We start from the raw sequence: 21,186 nt of genomic DNA, 5'->3' as shown, positions 1-21,186 counted from the left end.
GGGGCAAGGACGATAAAAACCCCCATTTCAGTGATATAATGTAACAGAATTAAATTTAATGTTAACACTTTACAATTTCGTGTTTTTAGAAAGGCCCGCCATCAAAATTTCCTGTTCAAACACCCCACACACTTTGAGATTATTAAAAAAATTCCGATTCAAATTTTAGTGCTGTCGAGTTACATAATAAAGAGAGTTGTTACAAAGATATAATAATATACGTACAACTATTCAAACCAACCCCTAAAATACAAACATTCAGCATTTGACTCAATGTTAACCCTTTGAGTTTAGATATTGATTTTTATTTTTAAAAAATACAGATTTTTCACCAGTTGGGTGTTTTACAAACAAAATTGGACGCCTTAAATATCAAATTGGAGGTTTTACAAAACAAATTAAACGTTATATTGAATTTTATAAAAAAATAGAAGTTTTAAAAGTAAATTCATACAAGTACTGTATGTATATATGCCAACAGTGTAAATATCTGCCCATGACTATTATTCTTAGGACTTGCAAGTGCGTTAGTCGTCAAGTTGGCACGCCTGTGCGGCGCGGTGTCATAGTCTGTGTGCGCGATGTGTTTTCAGACAGGATTTTCAGTATTACGTTGGATCATGAATTTATTTTTAAATTAAATATTTGTTTATGAATTGTAATAAAACGTTCATTTTGTTTTGCAAACGGTCCAATTTGATATTTTGAACGTCCTATTTGGTTTATATAACGTCCAATTTAGAGTGAAGACATTAAGTTTTGCTGGTAAAATAATGTATTCTAATATAACTGCTTAAAGAAAAAATTACTTGGTCACTATATATATTTTTTAAATATGTTAAAAGTACGTTTGATTGCTATGCGACCCTAAAAGACCCAAGATAAATATGCCAGATGCGATTTGAACAGCAATCTGTCGCTGTATTGAAAACAAAGTGAACCTTCGTCTTGACTTTTATTATTGTTTCGTTCAAGAAAAACGTTGTTTTACATATTGTATAAAATATCACAGCAAAGCGTCGTTGTGGCAGTATTTTACAAGAATGGCGCTATATATGTATAATAAATTATCCCAGATGAAAATAGGGACCAAAGGAAAAAAATATATAAATCATCAATAAATCACTTTCCTTGCACACATTATACACTTTTGACACCAACGCCTGCAGGCCTTCTCTGATATTGGCAAGAAGAACAGCATCGTCAGCATACAAAAGGCAACAGACAGTAAAATTATTCATTCTAGCTCCAACATTAAAACCTTTCAGTTCTTTCATGCAATTATCCATGTATAGGTTAAACAGCCACGGTGACATTACACATCCTTGTTTAACACCTTTAGACACGTTAAACCAGGGTAAAAATTAACCATTTACCCTAATGCATGCAGATGCAGATGCATGTGGATCTCCTGGCTCCATAATATACACGACTGGACAGGAGTACAGAACGTCGAAGAGCTGTTTCGGACTGCCCAAAACAGGAACACTTTCTCACAAGTGATAGTCAACGTCGGGGGGACAAAATAAGTGGAAAAAAATATGAAAATGAAAATGAACTCTTACTTGTAGTTCTAACCAAGACAGTGCACTTTCTCCCAATCCGTGGTATCGAAGGAATGATGATCCGTTGAACCTCGGTACCTAGAATTAAAAAAAAAACTATTTTAAGGGTTTGTTTACAGGAATAAGGGTAAACAAGGAGACAGAAAAAATAGAAAAGGATAATTCAATGGATATAAACAGGATTCGAGATGCAATCTCAAAATTTTATAGGTGAATTCTTTAAACAATCGATCGATTTTTAACATACACATATCGCTCACTCCTTTCAAGAACATCTTAAATGAAAAAAAACTTAATTTTTCAGGAGAACGTTTTTAAAGTTTGAAAATATACTACCATGTATTATAAATAAATATCAAGCCACTTATTGAACTTTTTACTGTGCAACAGATCTTTTTAGGTAAAACCTGAAGGTTCTTTCTCCATTGGAAAAATATTTAGTTTATTTTTAAAAAATAATTGAACGATAACTTTTCTTCAAAATGCAAAAACAACACTTTCTGCCCTGTAGCGGGTAAATCTTTAAGTTTAAAAATGGCGTTTTTGCTGGGATATAGTACATTTTTTGGGCATTCCGAAAACATGCACAATTGAAAATTGTCGATTTTTGATTTATGACGATCTTGAAAGGAGTGAGCGATATATGCATCCTTTCCCTATTGATAGCTGTCAGCTTAGCACTTGAAATCAGCGGTCTATTTTATTATTATAAAAGATGGCTAGACAGCTTGACAATGTTCAATGAGTTGATATTTAAAATATTATTTTTTCATCGAATTTCATAAATAAATTAATAAAAGTGGTAAATTAAAAGTTTTATTATTTTTGACATCTCATCATTTTTAGACTTCTCAATATAGATGAAGAATATTATGGAAGTCTGGGCGTTTACGGGGCTGACGACCGTCATAGGCTGGTTTAAGTGATCACTTCTCACACGTGTAACATTCACCAATTCTATCCATAATTGACAACCACACTACTCAAATTCTCAAATACTCTTCCATATTCTTCTTTATCTTTGCTGAAATGTCAAAAAAATAATGTGAAAAATACTCCTGTAATTGGAGATAATCCAGATTTGTGAAAAGGTATTTGGACACACTCAAAATGTAAATTAAAAGTTCCATAAATTATTAGACATTATTTTTTAAGGTATTATAATTTAGGGGTATTTATAACACCATCCCGTCGTATCTTTAAATTGTGACGTCATATCCTGAAAAACTCCACTCCACTTAACTCAGAGTCTATTACAGACGAGCTTTAAAAAATAAATTTTCTTGGTACAAAAAGTATAATGTGACATTATATTGAAAAGAATGAAAAAAAAAACATAGACAAAGAGAAAATTGTAATTTCTCTTACAAGTAAGTGCTCATAAATTCTCTTTGAATATATTTTCATACTCAATGGAATGCCATTTTAAAAAGATACATTGACTTTAGTTTTTAAGCACGTGGGATACGGAGCGACTCTAATTTCTTAGAAAAATAATTATCGTAAGAGGATGATGGTAGATACACAGAATAGGGATTCGCTAAATATATAATTTTTTTACGAGTTTTTGTTTCAAGGTTGTCTGGTTTTGTAAAGTACATCTCAATCTCACTCAAGGATATATCTCCATAATCAAATGTGATAAAACAATATAACTTGTTCGTATGTGGTTTTATGACGAGTCGGTTTTGTAAAACATATAAGCAGATATCTTCGTAAATGAATGCGAAGAAAGTAAAATAACCGGTAAAAAGTTACATAATGAGTTTGTTTTGTATAGCAAATCTCATTCTCTAAATAAATCAATGCAATTAATTTTTCTCTACGGATTTTTCTTGAAATTTTTTTTAAGAAAACCACGGCTCATTTGAGTAGTAAAGAACCATATCTTTTGTTACTTTTGTTATTTTCTTTCACGGTTCTTACTACGACATGAGGCAAGCTTTGTAGTATGTGCCAGCATCTCGAAAATTACACAACAAATATAATTTCCCGCTGGTGAACACGATTCTCGCACTTTTCTGAATTTTCACAATAAAAATCTCCTTTGCTTTTCAATATTTTATATCGGCAATTCGTAGCCGACGAGGGTGAAATAAAGTGGAAAAACTCCGAGCTTATGAAGGCGGAGTAGTATATTTTGATGAAAATTGAAAATCTCCCCGAGAAATTCTTCGGATATTCTATAAATAACGGGATTATATTACGGATTCGCGGGTCGGCTGCTAAGAATCGGGCGAGTTTTATCGGCATCGAATAATCTTTTATATTATTTCAACACATTCCAATTGATTGCTCTGCGGTACTTGGAAAATCTCGCTACTGCTCGTAAAAAGCTTTAAGGCAAAATCCTTACATCGAGGCATTTAGTTTTATCTTTAAAAATGTGAAATTCATTATATTCTCAATATTATTCATATTCAAAGCATTTAAATTGTGGTTAGTGATTTTAACTAAATTTTTTTTCAAAAATATTAGCTAATTAGTATACATAGGTATAACTTTCTTAGTAACTTTTGTAAAAAAAATATAAAAGCAAATATGACTAACCACAAAGTAAATACTTTAAATATTAATTATATTGATTAAATTATAAATTTTATACTTTTAAAGTGCAAACTGGATGCCTTATCGTAAAGATTTCGTTCACAAAAATTCAACTTAAAATCAAAAAATGTTTCAGTTTTATCACATGATTTATGTGGGTAATGCAAATTGTCTATTTTGTACTTTAAAAGCAACTTAAACATTGTGGTATGTTTATATAACAATATCCTTAACATTCATCGTTCACTTTATGACCGACGAATGATAAGGATTGTGATGGATACCACGTAAAAGCTCTATAAGTATACAATACTACCGGTTTCGTTATTCTTAAACCGGAAGTCGTAAAGTAGTTTTGAAGTGGTTTTACTCAAAGTAAACGATGAATGATAAGAAGAGTATTATGCAAATAGTCGTTTGATCAAAATCATTAGTCTCCTAAAGTTATTAGAAATTTTGACGCAAAGCTGCATTTAAATACTCGCATGTTGTTTTTAAATACAAGTGATATTTGAAAACACAAAAAAAGCATTCCACATCATCTTTAAACACAGTGTCTGAAAATGATGTAGAATGCACAAAACACGTGTCACAATAATTGTCACAGAGTGGCTGCCTAATCAGTAAATGAAATTTTACAAGAACGCTGTATATTGCCATATCAGAACATAACATAAGTTCTACCGCTTAACACTGACAGCAATGAATGTACCATAGTTTTAGCGAAAAGAGCTGTTTTTGGCCTCCTGGTTTATCCCTAATCCCTTCGCACTCGGTATTTAGTTTCTCTGATAATCCCTTATTCTGCACTCTAAAGTCTACAATTCTACAGCGTTATAGGTTTTCGTAAAATCCTTCTTAACAATATGATATCAGGCGACGCCGAGGGTGGAGAATGATGACATTCTGATAAAAATAAACTTTGTTCGAGAAAGGGTTGATTTAAACAATTTCAAGCCCATAAGTCCTTATAAGAAACTGTCCTTAGTATATTTATCTAAGAGATTTAACTCGAAGAATCCAAAAAGGTTTATTCTTACTTTTAGATAGAAAGTGGCCGGTTAAAATAAATTCATAGTAGGCAGTAGAAATCTTTAAATAAAATGATACAAAAAAGTGTTGAAAATAAATCCGATATTCTAAATAATAACGATTTCAAATTTACAACCCCTAAATTGCTTAAAGCTTTTTTTGACTCACTTGAAGGTCCAGCTGTGTCTCGCAATAGTCTCCGGCGTATCCCAGAGGGCACAAGCAATGCTTCATACACTTCCCCCCATGAAGACAGCTCTTTGAACATCCCAAAGCACCACATTCACCTGAAAGAAAGAAAGAAGTTGTTAAAAAATGCTAATGTGAATCGAGTGAGTGAAGAAAGACCAGTGAATCAAGTTTATGAGGTAAATGTAGAATATACGAGATTGTGTGGGGACCGTTGAGGTGCTATTGACAGCGTTTTTTAGATGCGAGTTGCATTTATTATTTACCTTGTTTAATATGTATAACATTTTGAGTGTGTCCTAATACTCAGTATAAGAGCTTAAGTACTCTCTTATGGTAGAGAAAGTCCAAAAGAAGTTTTTGAGGTATCTCTACATGAGAGAGTACGGCTATTATCCTTGGCTCTACCCGACCCAGTTTCTCCAGGGTATGCTTGGCTACAATAGTTTAGAGACTAGAAGGAATGTGTATTTAATTACGCATTTTTATCGATTGTTGCGCGGTATGATCGATAATCCTGAAATTGTCCGGAGCATTGGTCTGTATGTTCCCGATAGTTACCTAAGACAGCGTCGGCATAGATTGTTTCACATTCCTATACACAGGACCAACCTGCCGATGGTTATGCCTGTAGGAAGAGCTACCGCTATGTTGAACAATATCACATTGGATATTGATCTGTTCCATGTGTCCGAAGGAGTTTTCCGAAGCGGGATTCTTCTACACCTTTAAGTCTTCTTACTTACTTTTACTTTTAATATATACGCCTTGAATATTGTTTGTTATGTATATATTATTTTTTTACTGAATAAATTGAAATTGAAAATTGAATTGAATACTTTTTCACAAATCTGGATTATCTCTTATAGTTATTTATCACATTATTATATGATAATTAACTGCTAAGAAGAATATGAAAGTCTGGGCAAGCCCCGTAAATGCTCCGAATTCCATATTCTTCTTCATCCATGTTAAGATGTTAAAAATAATATAATATGTACACGGTTTTATAGATCATGAAGTAGATTTTTGTTTCTTCTAGCTATTTTTTTATTGTAATCCGTGTTGGGAACAGGAGAGATAATCTAGTCTACTTCTCAGTATTTACTCATTGCTGGGAGAAAACCACTGACTGTTGACTGTCGCCATAGACCTTCCGTTCCACTAAAAGAGGGTTTGACAACACCATATCATTGATTGAAAATGATTCAGAGTGCATCAAAACACGTATCACAATACATTTTAGAAAAAAAGTACTAATCAAGTAAAACTTAAATTGAAAATGGATAAATATTACCACTAAGTGACGAAACAATTAATGAAATTATTATAATAATTAATTCTCTCACACACCCAACGGATGATATATTATCATATATCGCTCACTCCTTTCAAGAACGTCTTAAATCAAAAAACTTGATTTTTCAGGAGAACGTTTTTAAAGTTTAAAAATATAATACAATTTTTTAAAAATAAATATCAAACCACTTTTTGAACTTTTTACTGTGCAACAGATCTTTTTAGGTAAAAGTTCAAGGTTTTTTCTCCATTTGAAAAATATTTAGTATATTTAAAAAATAATTAAACAATACCTTTTTTTCAAAATACAAAAACAACACTTTCTGTCCTATAGCGGGTAAATATTAAGTTGAAATATGCCGATTTTGCTAGGATATAGTACATTGTCTGGGCATTCCAAAAACATGCACAACTGAAAATTGATGATTTTTTATTAATGACGTTCTTGAAAGGAGTGAGCGATATATTACACGTGTCTTAACACAAATACATCTATGTATTGTTTTTTTTACGAATGAAGATGATTTTTTGTTGTTGTGAATTTTAAAATTAAGCAATTGAACATTTGAAAATTGCCAATGAATCGAATAAAAGGGAAAAAAATACAAACCGATAAAATAGAGAGTTATGCAACGCTCATTCTATACAAATAAAGATAATTTATTATTACTTTTAGAAGTAAGGAAAAGTAAATTTGAACTCATACAATACAAAAAATTTATATTCGGAAATCCTGGCGACATGAAAATCTCATCAACGCTTGTTTCGAATAACCCCATTTGAACATTTATGAACCAATGAAAAAAAAACTAAATGTGAATATTTCTGAATTTAGTGTTTATTTTAAAATGACACAATTCAACACAAAAAATAACAGTGAGTGAGATAAAAGAGAAAAAAAAATTAAAATGGATAAAAAAGATGACTGTACGACGCTCATTCTGTACAAATAAATGTATTTTATTCTCTGTTTTACAGAAATAAGATAAAGTAAATTTGAACTCATCCCTACACAATACAATAAATTTCTATCCAGAATCCTGGCGGCATTAAAATCTCATCAACGCTTGTTTCGAATAACCCCATTTGAAGGTTTATGAACACGCCGAAAAACAATATCTGGAAAGTCCTTTGCAGTGGAGCGCGCCGGCGTCCAATGTTTCCGCCTACCTAACAGCGTTATCGGCGGCACTTTGCAATGGCATTTTTAAATTAATTTTCCCCTTCCCGCCATTTGAGCCCCTCCAAAGTTGGGCATTGTATAAATCTAGTGGCGTGTAGCCGTTCCCGAATTATCGATCTTCCTGATTGCCCCGAGCGGCCATTACCTGCTTCTCAAACTAAGGGGGATAAATAACCGTCGAATTTTGTGATTTTTGTCAAGTTCCTCTAACAAGAACTGGAGAAAGTAACCTAATGCATGTTTTTACAAAAACGTGATCATTGGCTATGTGATATCTTACTAGCTTAATATTTCCCTGAAAAACATCCCAAAGGATTTTAAACTTGGAAGTATAATATATTGACTTGGTAAAAATGACTAACTGCATTGATGTTTATTCTCTTGCCAAGCAAAAGTGACTTAAATGGCCCTCCTGAACATTTTACGTTTTGGTAGTTGGTCACTTTCTTCCGTACGACTACGATATTTTCAATTTTAACTTTGCTTGGTAAATACCAATATTTCTTAACCCTTAAATGAATTATTTTTTTAAAAAAAAAATATCTCTAAAAACCACTAAATATCAAGAATGTACTTACAACGCCATTTAGTTATAAAAAGTTGACTTGAATTTTGAGTTGAATTTCTAACATCTATGTGTGTGATGAATATGTAACAGTGTGAATTACAATAATTCCAGACGACTACCATAAAGGATGTTTCAACTAATGTGAAATTGCTGTTGCAGAAATGCAACAGTATGCATTTAAGGGTTAAAATCAATTTTGACGCGTGTTTTCAAACACAAAATGATGCGGAATGCATCTAAACACGTGTCGCAATTGATTTTCACAAAAAACGGAATATATCAAGTAAAACTTATACTTTAAAATGATAACTTTATAACTATTACCACCCATATGTTGTTTATTCAATCAGCGTATATAATTTTATCAATCATCCTTATTTTATCGGACCATTGACCGATTTCGTTCATCATCCGTCTGATGTTAGTAACAATGAAACCCGGTCACTTGTCAAATAAAATATATGTAGGAAAGGTTTTAATGTTGTTGTATTATTTTATTATTTTTATTAAATTTATTATTATATTACTATATTATATTATTATATTTTATTATTATATTATATTATTATTCAAAATTTCAATACAAAATTAAAATCTAATAATATTTTTATTTCCGTATTTCAAAAATATGGAAATCTGGCAACTCACATGGCTTACGGCCGTCACAGGCTGATTTAAGTGATCTTTTACACACGTGTAACATTTAAATAAAAAGCTCAATAAAAAGCTTTATTCATTCACCAATTCTAATCATTATTGACAACCACACTACTCAAATTCTTGAAACTTCTAGTTTTATTGATTGAACTCGTAACACAGTATGTGCGCGTTCACAATAGCCGTCTATGGCGGGATGAGAAGAGCTTTTATTAAGCACAGTATCTTCCTATTTGTATGTAAGTTTCAAAACATACGGACATACTCAAAATGTTGTAATCTAACCATAATGTTTGAGAGCCACTGTTTTTCTTTGTAAAGCGTACTCAATTAGCGACGTTGCTTTTTCCATTACCTTAATCATTACTCTTTTGACGTATAATCTATTCAGTATTCAGGTATAATCCATATGTACATTTGCCCCTTTTAAATTAGGCAGTAAATTTTGATTTCGTGGTGCATACTCATACATGTAGGTATAATCATACACAGACAATTAGTGCACATATTATCAAATATGTTAGTTTAATTCATAAAACAACATATTTTCAAAAATGTTGTTAAAATTCATAAATAATCATAGTATGATATATGTCTGTACAGTTATAACATATTATCAAATATATAAAAATAGTTGATGTAGTCATATCAAATACTTTGGAATTATTCATGTAATGAAATGTTTATATTGGTACAATACATATGATTATACGAGTATATAATCAAAACTATTTGTATATTTTAAGTAATAACCAAATTTTAAATATGTTGATAAAATTCATGTTATAACGTATTATCCAATATGTTATTATAATTCATGGAATAACATTTTATCAAATATGTTGGTATGATTCATGTTATAACATATTGATAAATATGTTAATGAATCTACGTTACAACATTTTATCAAATATATTGGTATTATTCACATAACGTAAAATATCCAAACTTATTGATAAAATTTATGTAACATCATATATTCAAATATATTGGTATAATTCATGTTACATTATTTATTCAAATATGTAAGTTTAATTTATTTAAAATTACGTATTTAAATATATCGGTGTAATTAATGTTTCATCAAATATTCAAATATATTGGTATAATTCATGTTGTATCATATATTCAAATATATCAGTATAATTCATGTTTCATCAAATATCCAAATATATTGGTATTATTCATGTAACATCATATATTCAAATATATTGGAATAATTCATGTTATATCAAATATTCAAATATATTGGTATAATTTATATAAAATCCTTTATTCAAATATGTTGGTATTATTCATGTTATAATATAAAATCAAATGTATTGTTATAGTTCATGTAATAACATATCGCTCACTCCTTTCAAGAACGTCATAAATCAAAAAACTTGATTTTTCAGGAGAACGTTTTTAAAGTTTAAAAATATAATACAATGTATTAAAAATAAATATCAAGCCACTTATTGAACTTTTTACTGTGCAACAGATCTTTTTAGGTAAAACCCAAAGATTTTTTCTCCATTTGAAAAATATCAATATATTTAAAAAAAATATATTAAACATTACATTTCTTCAAAATGCAGAAACTAAATTTTCAGCCCTGTAGCGGGTAAACATTAAGTTAAAAATATGCCTCTTTTGCTGGAATATAGTACATTTTCAGTGCATTCAGAAAACATGCACAACTGAAAATTGACGATTTTTGATTTATGACGTTCTTGAAAGGAGTGAGCGATATATTAAATATAAAGGTTTTATTCGTGTAATATCGTATTGTATCACGACGCAGTGTCCTCTGCACCATTGTGTGCAGATAAGAGTCAAAAGTTGTTACATTTGTTATAACACCCATGAGTGACAATTACATACTAACATTTTGGTAAATTGTACGGATGAATTGTGTATTATATCTAACATCGGCTGGGGAAAACTCAGCGAGAGAACATTATTGTATTTTTTTTCTAATTTTGCATGTTGAAATAAATAAATAAAATAATTAAATGATGTTCATATTCGTTTTGCCAAGTGTGGAGCCATGATTTGCGATTATTATCCAACTTACAAGACCCTTAATTTGCAATAATAAAGGCCACAGCCGTATCTTCCTAGATTTCCAGATATATCCTCGCTAATAGCCGGAACAAACCACAAGATAATATTTATAATTCATGCCTACCATTAAATTGGTTCTATTACTGCTATATATTTATAATTTACAACGTTATTGTTCAACTTATGCAACGAAGGGTAAGATTATACCAAACCACAACATTTTGCAATTAAAATGTAACTTTGTTTTAAAATCACTAAAAATATTTTATTATAACTTAAGTATAATGTCTACCGGTTTCGAAGCTAACCGCTTATCAAGACTGATTAACGCTCAAACACTATCTATGTACTTAACAAAATTCAAAATATTTTGACGGTTAGGCAAATGAGCTTAGGTAGATCTCAAGTGGCTTTATTTTTTGTGATGATTGGCAGTCACAGTCAAATGGTAAAATAGTAAAAACGATACACATTATAATTAAGTTATAATAAAATATTTATAGTAATTTTAAAACAAAGTAACATATTAATTATAAAATGGAAAATCACAATGTTAGTGCTTCAAATATAATTTATACAATTTTGATTGTGTAAAAAAAAAGTATGTAAAAAAAGTTGCAGGGGTAGGCAGAAAGAATAGAAAGCCACACCAATCTGGCTTTACACACAATCTTTGCTTCTTCCATATTTATACTCATTTTTTTTTAAATACTTGATCATGCCAAGTTTCTTCGGTCTATCTCTTCTTCTATTACCAACCACATTCGCCTCTTTTTTAAAAACTATCGTTTCTTCACTCAATTGATTCAAATGTCCGAACCATCTCAACACACCTTCCTTAATTTTATCATAAATGTTTATCTCATTTACTCCAGAACCCATTTTTTTTACTTTACTCTAAGGTCTAGTACCCAGAAAAGGTATTGTAAAATTATTGAGTTTACTTATAAAATCAAGAAATATATTAATTTTGCCATTTTTTACGAATAAACTATCATTTTCAGTGTATATTGTAAATATTAATGATATATTGTAGCCGTCCGGCCACGCCATTTGGTGTTGTCAGGTTGACAACACTGAATTATACTGCTACTGTCAGGTTGACAACACTGAGCGGATTCAACAAAAGCAGCCAACCGGAGCGCGGGGGCGAGAATCGCCTGCCATCGCTTGATTGTTGAAGAACGTATATTTGAGCTTCATATTTCATTCAAAGTTCAATAATCAATTAGATAAATTATAATAAGTTAATATCAAATCATTATCAAATCGTGTAAGAATTTTATATCAATAAACAAACCGTAAGTAAGCATTTCTTTTAAATATCCTGCTCTGGTTTCCCGCACAATACCATACACACAATTGTTCACCATATTGGTGACCCCGACGTGATAAATGACCCCGACATATAAAATGAAGGGTAACGCAACACAGTTTAAGTCCCATTTTTTTCAAAACTACCAATGATTGTCTCAAATGATTATAAAATTTAAATAACATGAATTTTTAAATTCATTTTGTGTTCTGACATCTCAACATAGATGAAAAAGAATACAGCAGTCTCGGTATTTGAAAAAGTTGTGAATAAAATAACTGGTCAAATTATAAGCCGTTAAAAATCATGATATCAGGTGTCTTCCAGTATATAAATTAATACGATTACGATCTTGCGTTCGTCTTAATAAAAGGGTCTCTGCTCAATAAACATTTTCTCCAACTAACCAATAGATGCTGACATGAACTCAAACATGAAGCGACGTGAAATTGTCAACTTTGTGGTATGGTAATATAACACTCTCCTTATCATTCATCGTTCACTTTGTGTAATACCACTTAAAATGTAATATAAATAAAGTTAACGCAGAATGATTAGGAGAGTGTTACGTTAAAAATAGGAAAATTAAAAAATGTAATAAATGTATAATAAAAATGTATACATAATACCATTTGAGGTAAGATGGTAGACTACTGACATAAAAAGCTTTTTTATATTATAGTAATGAAGATGAGTTTGAAGAGTAGATGTAGGTACACAACATAATAAAAACGTACGACATCCGGAAAATAATAGAAGAAAACGGGGAAAGATGTATTGTAGAATATAAGTTTAAATGATCGTAATTTGTACGAAGCAAGTGACATTTTTCAGGCGTTTTTAGGATATTTCTTCTCTCTAATGGTGTTTTCCAAGGATTCTCATAAGATGTTGCGAGCTTCATTTCAGCTAACAGCAAAAGTACTGAAGAACATTTTGAGTGTGTTCAAATACTTGTTCGCAAATCTGGATTATCTCCAATTATAGGAGTTATTTTTCTTATAATTTTTTTTTCATCTAACCCAAAGATGTATTTTATGAAATTTTAGTGATTCAAGAACAAGGTTTCTAAATTGGTTCATATATATTGAACTCTGAAATTTGAGTAGTGTAGTTGTAAATAATGGGTAGAATTGGTGAATGTTAAACGTGTGTAAAGTGACCACTTAAACCAGCCTATGACGGTTATCGGCCCCGTAAATGGCCAGACTTCCATGTTCTTCTTCATCTTTGATGAGATGTCAAAAAATAATATGAAAAGTACTGAACATCACAACAGCGTATACATATCATTTTTTGACTCCTTAATATAGATGAAGAATATTATGGAAGTCTAGGCATTCACGGGGCTTAAGACCTCATAGGATGGTTAATGTGATCATTTTACACACGTGTAATATTCAGCAATTCTACCCATGATTAACAACCACACTTTTCAAATACTTGGAAGTTCTATATATATGTATGAATGATCCAATTTTGAAACATGGTGCTTGTGTCACTAGAATTTCACTAGAGACATCTATTGGTGAGATAAATTAAGCTTTTAGACAGCGTATATTTTTTATTTTATTCTTACATTCGTACATCTACGTTTAAACTCTTTTTTCTCCGTAAATATCACTTTCTTAATGATAATAATTCATGTATTGGAGTGAATCATGGAGTTGGCAAAACAAATATAAAAGTAGACTGAATGCAGTCGGAATGCGATCTCTTAATGCGGCAAAACTACGTATGAAAGATGTTGAAACAGTGATATAAGAAAAAACGCAAGGCTGAGATAACATCTCTCAGTGAGGCAAAACGTTATATGTATGATAGATGTTCGATGTACGATAGATATAAGGAAAAAATGCAAGGCTTAGATTAACATTATCGATAAAATTAAGAAAGTGTGATGAGATGGTTTGTTTATGTGGATCGAATGAGTGAGGAAAGAACAGTAAAACAAATATACCAATAAAATGAAGTTGGCAATAGAAGCAAAGAAAGACCGAGGAAATCCTGATGATGATGAGTGTGATCAAGTATTCCAAATGCTTTAAAGTATGGAAAAAGCTCAGGAGTTGATCCATGAATAAAGAGAAGGAAAAGATGCAAGACTGAGATTTGCTTCAAGTTTTTCTTCAAAATAAATATATGATTTTGAAGAGAGAAGAGTTGTTGAAAGGTAAGGAGTTAAAAAAATTATAAAAATATTCATAATTTATATTTGAAGCACTAACTTTGTGATTTTTCATTTTATATTAAAATGTAACTTTGTTAAAAAAAATCACTATAAATATAGTAATTTTTAAAACAAAGTAACATTTTCATTATGTAAATATTTGTTCAATACACAGTGACAAAATGTCAAATTACAGTGCAAAAAAGTATTATATAGCGTAACAAACATGACATATGTTTTTTTTTATATTGAGCACGTAAACACGTCCGACTTATGGTGCGGCAATTCGCGTTCCGGATTTGAAATTTGCGAGTTCCCCCTTAAGAGCAAAAATTATATTTCCTCGATGTCATGAGGAACTCTTAATAGGAATTCGTCCCGAATTTTCTCATTCAACGGTATGAAGATATTAATGAATAACAATTGCAACCCGAAACCAAACTAACCGTAAACTAGCAGATTGCGTCATTATTTCTGGGCAACCGGCGTGAAAGTGTGAACCGGAAGTACCCTGCCCGGAGCTGAGGCTGGTATAAAGCAATAAGTGATACCGAAGGGTTGGGGTAGAACACACCGTTCCCGGACGCCGAATGAATTATTAACCGCCCTTCGAGGGTTGATTTCCAACGAACAAGGTTGGGAAATTGACAAGGTGTATCCGAAAATCTATTGAAATATTTAAAACAAAGATAAGACGCGAAATCGACATTACGACGATACATTTTGCACCATATTCTTCAAACCCTTATCCGCACCCCAATGGTGCATAGGGCACTGCATATAAACGCAGTGTTATCTTGATCGTTAACACATGAAGGAAAGGTGATCAGCCCTCCGCTTCTGGTAACAGTCCGGGGTAATATTGAATAAATATTGGAGTGAAAAAATCACTTATATTTATTTGACCCCCCCTGGGAATCGAACCTGGGACCTCCGTAGCCAAGCATGCTTACCATTACACCCCGGGGGTGTACTCAAATATACGCGTATATTTGTTTTTTTATTTAGTAGGTGCGGTTATCGTTTAGCACCATTTTCTTTTTGTGCCTGATAGAAATCAGGTTTTCTCAATAAATTTTCAACTAGAAATCTTTTTCTTCCTAGATCCATCCCAAATAATCGTACTGTTGAGGTCAGTTTTCCTCATCCTAAGGCCATGCCTTCGAATCATGTTTTCTTTCTGCAGCATCCATGAATTCTTTGGTCTTCCTCTAGATGCCTTTCGAGGAAGATCCACAGCAATTGCCTGGTTCACAATATGATCAGGTTCTCTGCGTCCTATGGGCTCATGACCTTTCCTGTACTTTACTTTTGATGTCTGTTTTACCCAGGCTTTATTTTGTTTCTAAAGGACATAATAAAGAGTACAAGATTTTTAGTGTGTCCAAATACTTCACAAATCACAAATCTAGATTATCGCCACTCAGGAGTATTTTTTTTATATTTCATTGGCATCTCAACAAAGAAGAAGAAGAAGGCCATCTACATGGCTTACGACCTTTCGTAGGCTGGTTAAGTGATCACTGTATGTTGAATTAATTAATGGGTATATCATACATTGAATAGGATACAGAAAGAATATTATTCAAAGAAGAATACTTACAAGAAAATGAGTATAATAGCAATATAAGATTATGAATCATACAAACAACTGTGAATTCAAATGACTAAATACATAAATATTTTTACAAAATAAGTTCTAAGCTTCTACTCAGTTGACATTTCCATCTATATTTGAAGAAAAACAGCTCATTTTCAATAACAGCTAGAGTATATTAATTTATTTGCCTAACTTTTAACTTCTCTCATATAATTCTTATTATCAACAGACTTTATTACAAGAAAATGCCCAATTAAAATTGCTTTAGGATTGGGAAATACAATATTGATACGCAAATATTGGATTTCTTTCATGAATCTCAAATTACACGAAGCTATTATTTCTCTAAAGCCTGTTATACGTATCAGAATCTTTTATTTACTTGTAAATAATGAATTTTAGGTAAAATAATAAATACATATTCCAGATTTAATTTGGCGGAACGTTAAATAAATTAACTAAGAAACAAAAACCTTTTTCTCCCCTGAAATTTTCAAATAAAGGGTGGCTTATACGGATCAAATTTCTTTATCAGAAATTATGCGACGCGGGTGGCAAGCTTCGGAAATGGCTCTTCATCGCGTGGAAAAACATCCCTTAAGGGCTTTTCCCTGGCTTAACGAGAACGTTCACCATTTGTTAAGGAGAATACAGGGATATATGAAAAATCAGAGGTCAATAGGAGTTTGCAAAGATCAACTTTGAGAATAACTGAAAATTTCATTGTTTTGATATTTTCACTGTTGAAAGCAATAATAACTTACTCTGAGTAGTGGGTTCATTTTACATATTTTTTTCATAAAATCGATGTATAATGAAGAAAAAAATTATGTAAAAAAATTTTTTTAAACACGTCTTCGAAATATTTTCAATTTATTTATTTATTTGTTTTCATAATACATAGATACATTCAATATACATATTCATTTCATATATACACATTTATTATACGTATTATTTATTGTAATTATAACGAAATTACACACAGAAATCCACATTTTGTCCGCCTCCGTAGTGTAATGGTCAGCATGCTCGCCTACCGTTCTGGAGGTCCCGGGTTCGATTCCCAGGGGGGTTTAGTAAATATAAGTGATTTTTTCACTCTAATATTTATTCAATATTACACTGGACTGGTACCTGAAGTGGAGGGCTGATCACCTTTCCTTCATGTGTAATCGATCGAGATAACTCTGCGTTTATATGAAGCAGTGCCCTATGCACCATTGGGGTGCGGTAAGGGATTTATTATTATCCACAGATGTCATTGCTATAAAAGTTACATCATACTAACTGATAGACGGACTTAACGTTCATTAACGTCGATACTCCTTTAAGGAAAATTCACACCGACGTTTATTTACGTCCGTACTCCCGGAAAGGATAATTTATAAAGCGCTATTTTCTGCTATTTTCTTAAAATACTACCTTAAGGGCTCTTTGCTGTAATATGAGATGCTTCATTATTTATTAGACTATACGATCAAAAATCTCAAGCAGAAAATTAACATTCCTTTAAATACAACTTCGGATTGTCTGCTCAAATTTGTTTCATCTAACTTGGGTCCGTAATGGTTGTATAGCCATCGAACGCACTTTAAACTCATTTAAAAATATAAAATAACGAAGAAAGTTTTAAAAATTTTAAGAAATAAAAAAAAACACAAAATTTAACCTCTTCATCTTCTTCTAACCCTTATCCGCACCCAATGGTGCATAGGGCACTGCATCATAGCGACGCAGTGGCCTATGTACCATTGATCGTTAATTGCATGAAGGCAAGGTGGTCGGCCCTTCTTGAACCAGTCCAGGGTGATATTAAATAAATATGAGAGTGAAAATCGGCCATATTTATTTTGACCCCCCTGGGAATCGAACCCGGGACCTCCAGCACGGTAGCCAAACGCGCTGACCACTGCGCTACGGAGGTGGACTTAATTCACAATAGCCGTCTATGTTGGATTGAGGCAAATTTTTTTTAGATGAGACTTTTTAGTTTGTATTCAAGATCCGAATTTGCAGTATCCTGTTAACTTGCATTAGTTGTAAATATAATATTGTCATCTTGTAAGCATCATGCTGTTGAATTGCATTTTTTCCGTACTTTACCATTCGAACGAATATATTATGCATACGTTTTTATACGAATGAAATGATACTCATAACAATAAAACGATACGGCTGTCCAAATTTAAAACACAGTAAGGGACATTTTTTTGTAGTACGTTTTTTTTGCATTTATGGTCTAAGTAGACTCTACTTAGTCCAAAAATGCAAAAAAAAAGTAGGTACTACAAAAAAAAATGTCCCTTACTGTGTTTTAAATTTGGACAGCCGGATATTTTAAACAATACAACGATACTTTAAACAATAAAACATACCAAATTTACAAAAATAATGTGTTTTTATTCGATGTTGTATGCCTCGGAATAAAGTACTTTTAAACCCATGTCTTTTTAAGGATTCAAATGCAGATAGTTGGAGTATTTTCATTTGAATTCAGGATTTTTAAAATCCTGTTGCAGTTTTTATTTTAAATCCAGTGCTTCCGTTGGCGAAGTTAATACTAAAATGCAAAAAAAAGTAGGTACTACAAAAAAATGTCCCTTACTGTGTTTTAAATTTGGACAGCCGGATATTTTAAACAATACAACGATACTTTAAACAATAAAACATACCAAATTTACAAAAATAATGTGTTTTTATTCGATGTTGTATGCCTCGGAATAAAGTACTTTTAAACCAATATCTTTTTAAGGATTCAAATGCAGATAGTTGGAGAATTTTCATTTAAATTCAGGATTTTTTAAATCCTGCTGCAATTTTTATTATAAATCCAATGCTTCCGTTAGCGAAGTTAATACTGCCTTGTCTATTAAGACCCACGGTGTTCATGAATTTAGGGGTAATGTAAATAGGGGTTTAAAATGTATTCACTATTTAAATCCTTCGTTTTAAACTTTAAACCGTGTTTTAAATTGATTCGGTTTTTTATCGTATCATTGATGTTTTTAACATCTCAGCATAGATGAAGAAGAATATGGAAGTCAGGGTATTTACAGGGATTACGACCCGTCATAGGCTGGATAAGTGATATGTGTAACATTCACCATTCTACCGATGATTGACAAACACACTTCTAAAATTTTAGACATACTTTCACATGCGAGTTCTCGGTACCATCTATGGTTAAGTAGAGTGAGTTTTTTTTTTAAATTTAGCATGGATCTAGAGGCAGAGAGAATTGAACACCACATTATTACCCGCCAATTATTCCGACTCCTGAGCGGACCACTTTCAAGCATTTAACATACTTGATCATGCCAAATTTTTATCGGTCTTCTTCTGATCTTGTATTTTTATTAAACCTCTACTTTATATAGTTACATACCACAAACAACCGGTATTTTTTATAATGATGTAAATTTACACTTACAGATACATAATTCCTCTCATCTTCTTTTTCTTTCTGCATATTCTATTTTATACCATACCCTTACTCTTTTACTCCCACCCTCACACACACACACACACACACACACACACCCACCCTCTCTTCTCTTTTTTCTCTCTCTTAATATACAACAGTATTCATAGCATATATCGCTCACTCCTTTCGACAACGTCATATATCAAAAATTGTCATTTTTCAGTTTTGCATGTTTTTGGAATGCCCATTTAATGTACTATAACCGAACAAAAGTGGCATATTTTAAACTTAATATTCACCCGCCACAGGGCAGAAAGTATTTTTTTGCATTTTGAAAAAATGTTTTGTTTAATTATTTTTTTAAATATACCTAACATTTTTCAAATGGAGAAAAAACATTCAGGTTTTACCTAAAAAGATCTGTTGCACAGTGAAAATTTCAATAAGTGGCTTGGTATTTATTTTTAATGGAATTTATTATATTCTTAAACCTTAAAAACGATCTCCCGGAGAAAAAAACACTCAAATATGCTTGTAATATTTTTTAAATGTTTAACCATTGCGTTATTGATATTTGGAGAGTGTTATAATATTAAAGAAGGTGCTAGAAATTTTGCGGAAAGGATAAACTCTCCTAGCGAACATCCTGAAGTTTCATAACATATGTACATTATATAATAACAGTATACATATTATACATAATATATCGCAACAAGGATGATTGTGAACTGCCTTTGTTAAATTTCAATCCCTTAGAGTTGAATAGTCCAATTTCGTAAGGCTTTTAATACATACTTTCAATGGGTGCACTTCCATTATGGTACAATGAAAATTCAATTTGTTCAAATAAATACACTGGCATTGTATTCAATAATCGTAATAATTCAATTGCATTGGGAAGTTACTATAACATCAAAACATAAATATCTAGAGTAAGCTTTATACTTCCGCAATACTTCCGAATCTATTAAATAACAACCAGCATATGCATGGAATCCAACATTTCGTACATACTTCTACTACCATTAACCCTAATTCGCACCCTTTGTAGCATAGGGCACTGCAAAAAATTGTCGTTATGTTTATACGATCATTTATTATATGAAGGCAAAATGATCAGTATTCGCTTCAAGTGCCATTCCAGGGTAATAACAAATAAATATTAAATTTATGTTTTGTGCTGAAATTTCTTGGTGAAACTGCATTTTATAGAATAAATAACAACTATGTAATTTTTCAACTGTCAGACTGTCAACCAGTATCACTATAAATACATATTAGATTGAAAAAAAAACAAATTTGTTTTCTCCCCCACCCCTGGGAATCGAACCCGAGACCACCAGTATGGCAGCCAAATATGCTAACCACTTAACTACGGAAGTGGATAATACATTTTTCAAAAATTATAGCAATATCCAATAATTTTCAGAATGGTGAACGTTTCACAGGTGTATATAAGTATCACTCAAGCCAGCCAAATGGTAGGTCGTAAGCCCTGGAATGCTTAGACTTATAATGGAGAGAATTTCTTCTTTGGTTTAAAAAAAATTTAGATGTTTAATCAGAAGTCAATACATTTATAATA

General features: G+C 31.6%; 1 protein-coding gene across 1 annotated transcript in view; it reads right to left on the bottom strand.

Moving 5' to 3' along the window:
• SP2353 (EGF like, fibronectin type III and laminin G domains protein pikachurin) overlaps window positions 1–21,186 on the bottom strand; it is a 189,563-nt gene that overhangs the window by 29,582 nt on the left and 138,795 nt on the right. The window contains exons 9-10 of the mRNA XM_088271085.1: window positions 5,313–5,431; window positions 1,566–1,643 (exon numbers count right to left, since the gene is read on the bottom strand). Coding sequence (XP_088127211.1) covers window positions 1,566–1,643; window positions 5,313–5,431 — 197 coding nt within the window. The remainder of the gene's footprint in view (window positions 1–1,565; window positions 1,644–5,312; window positions 5,432–21,186) is intronic.

Source organism: Brachycentrus maculatus, unplaced genomic scaffold (assembly GCF_059751285.1).
Source record: "Brachycentrus maculatus isolate JH-2025_06_01 unplaced genomic scaffold, ASM5975128v1 h1tg000419l, whole genome shotgun sequence".
NCBI classification, from domain to species: domain Eukaryota; kingdom Metazoa; phylum Arthropoda; class Insecta; order Trichoptera; family Brachycentridae; genus Brachycentrus; species Brachycentrus maculatus.
Note: the sequence above shows the minus strand (reverse complement) of the source record. Positions and strands in the feature narration are given on the sequence as shown.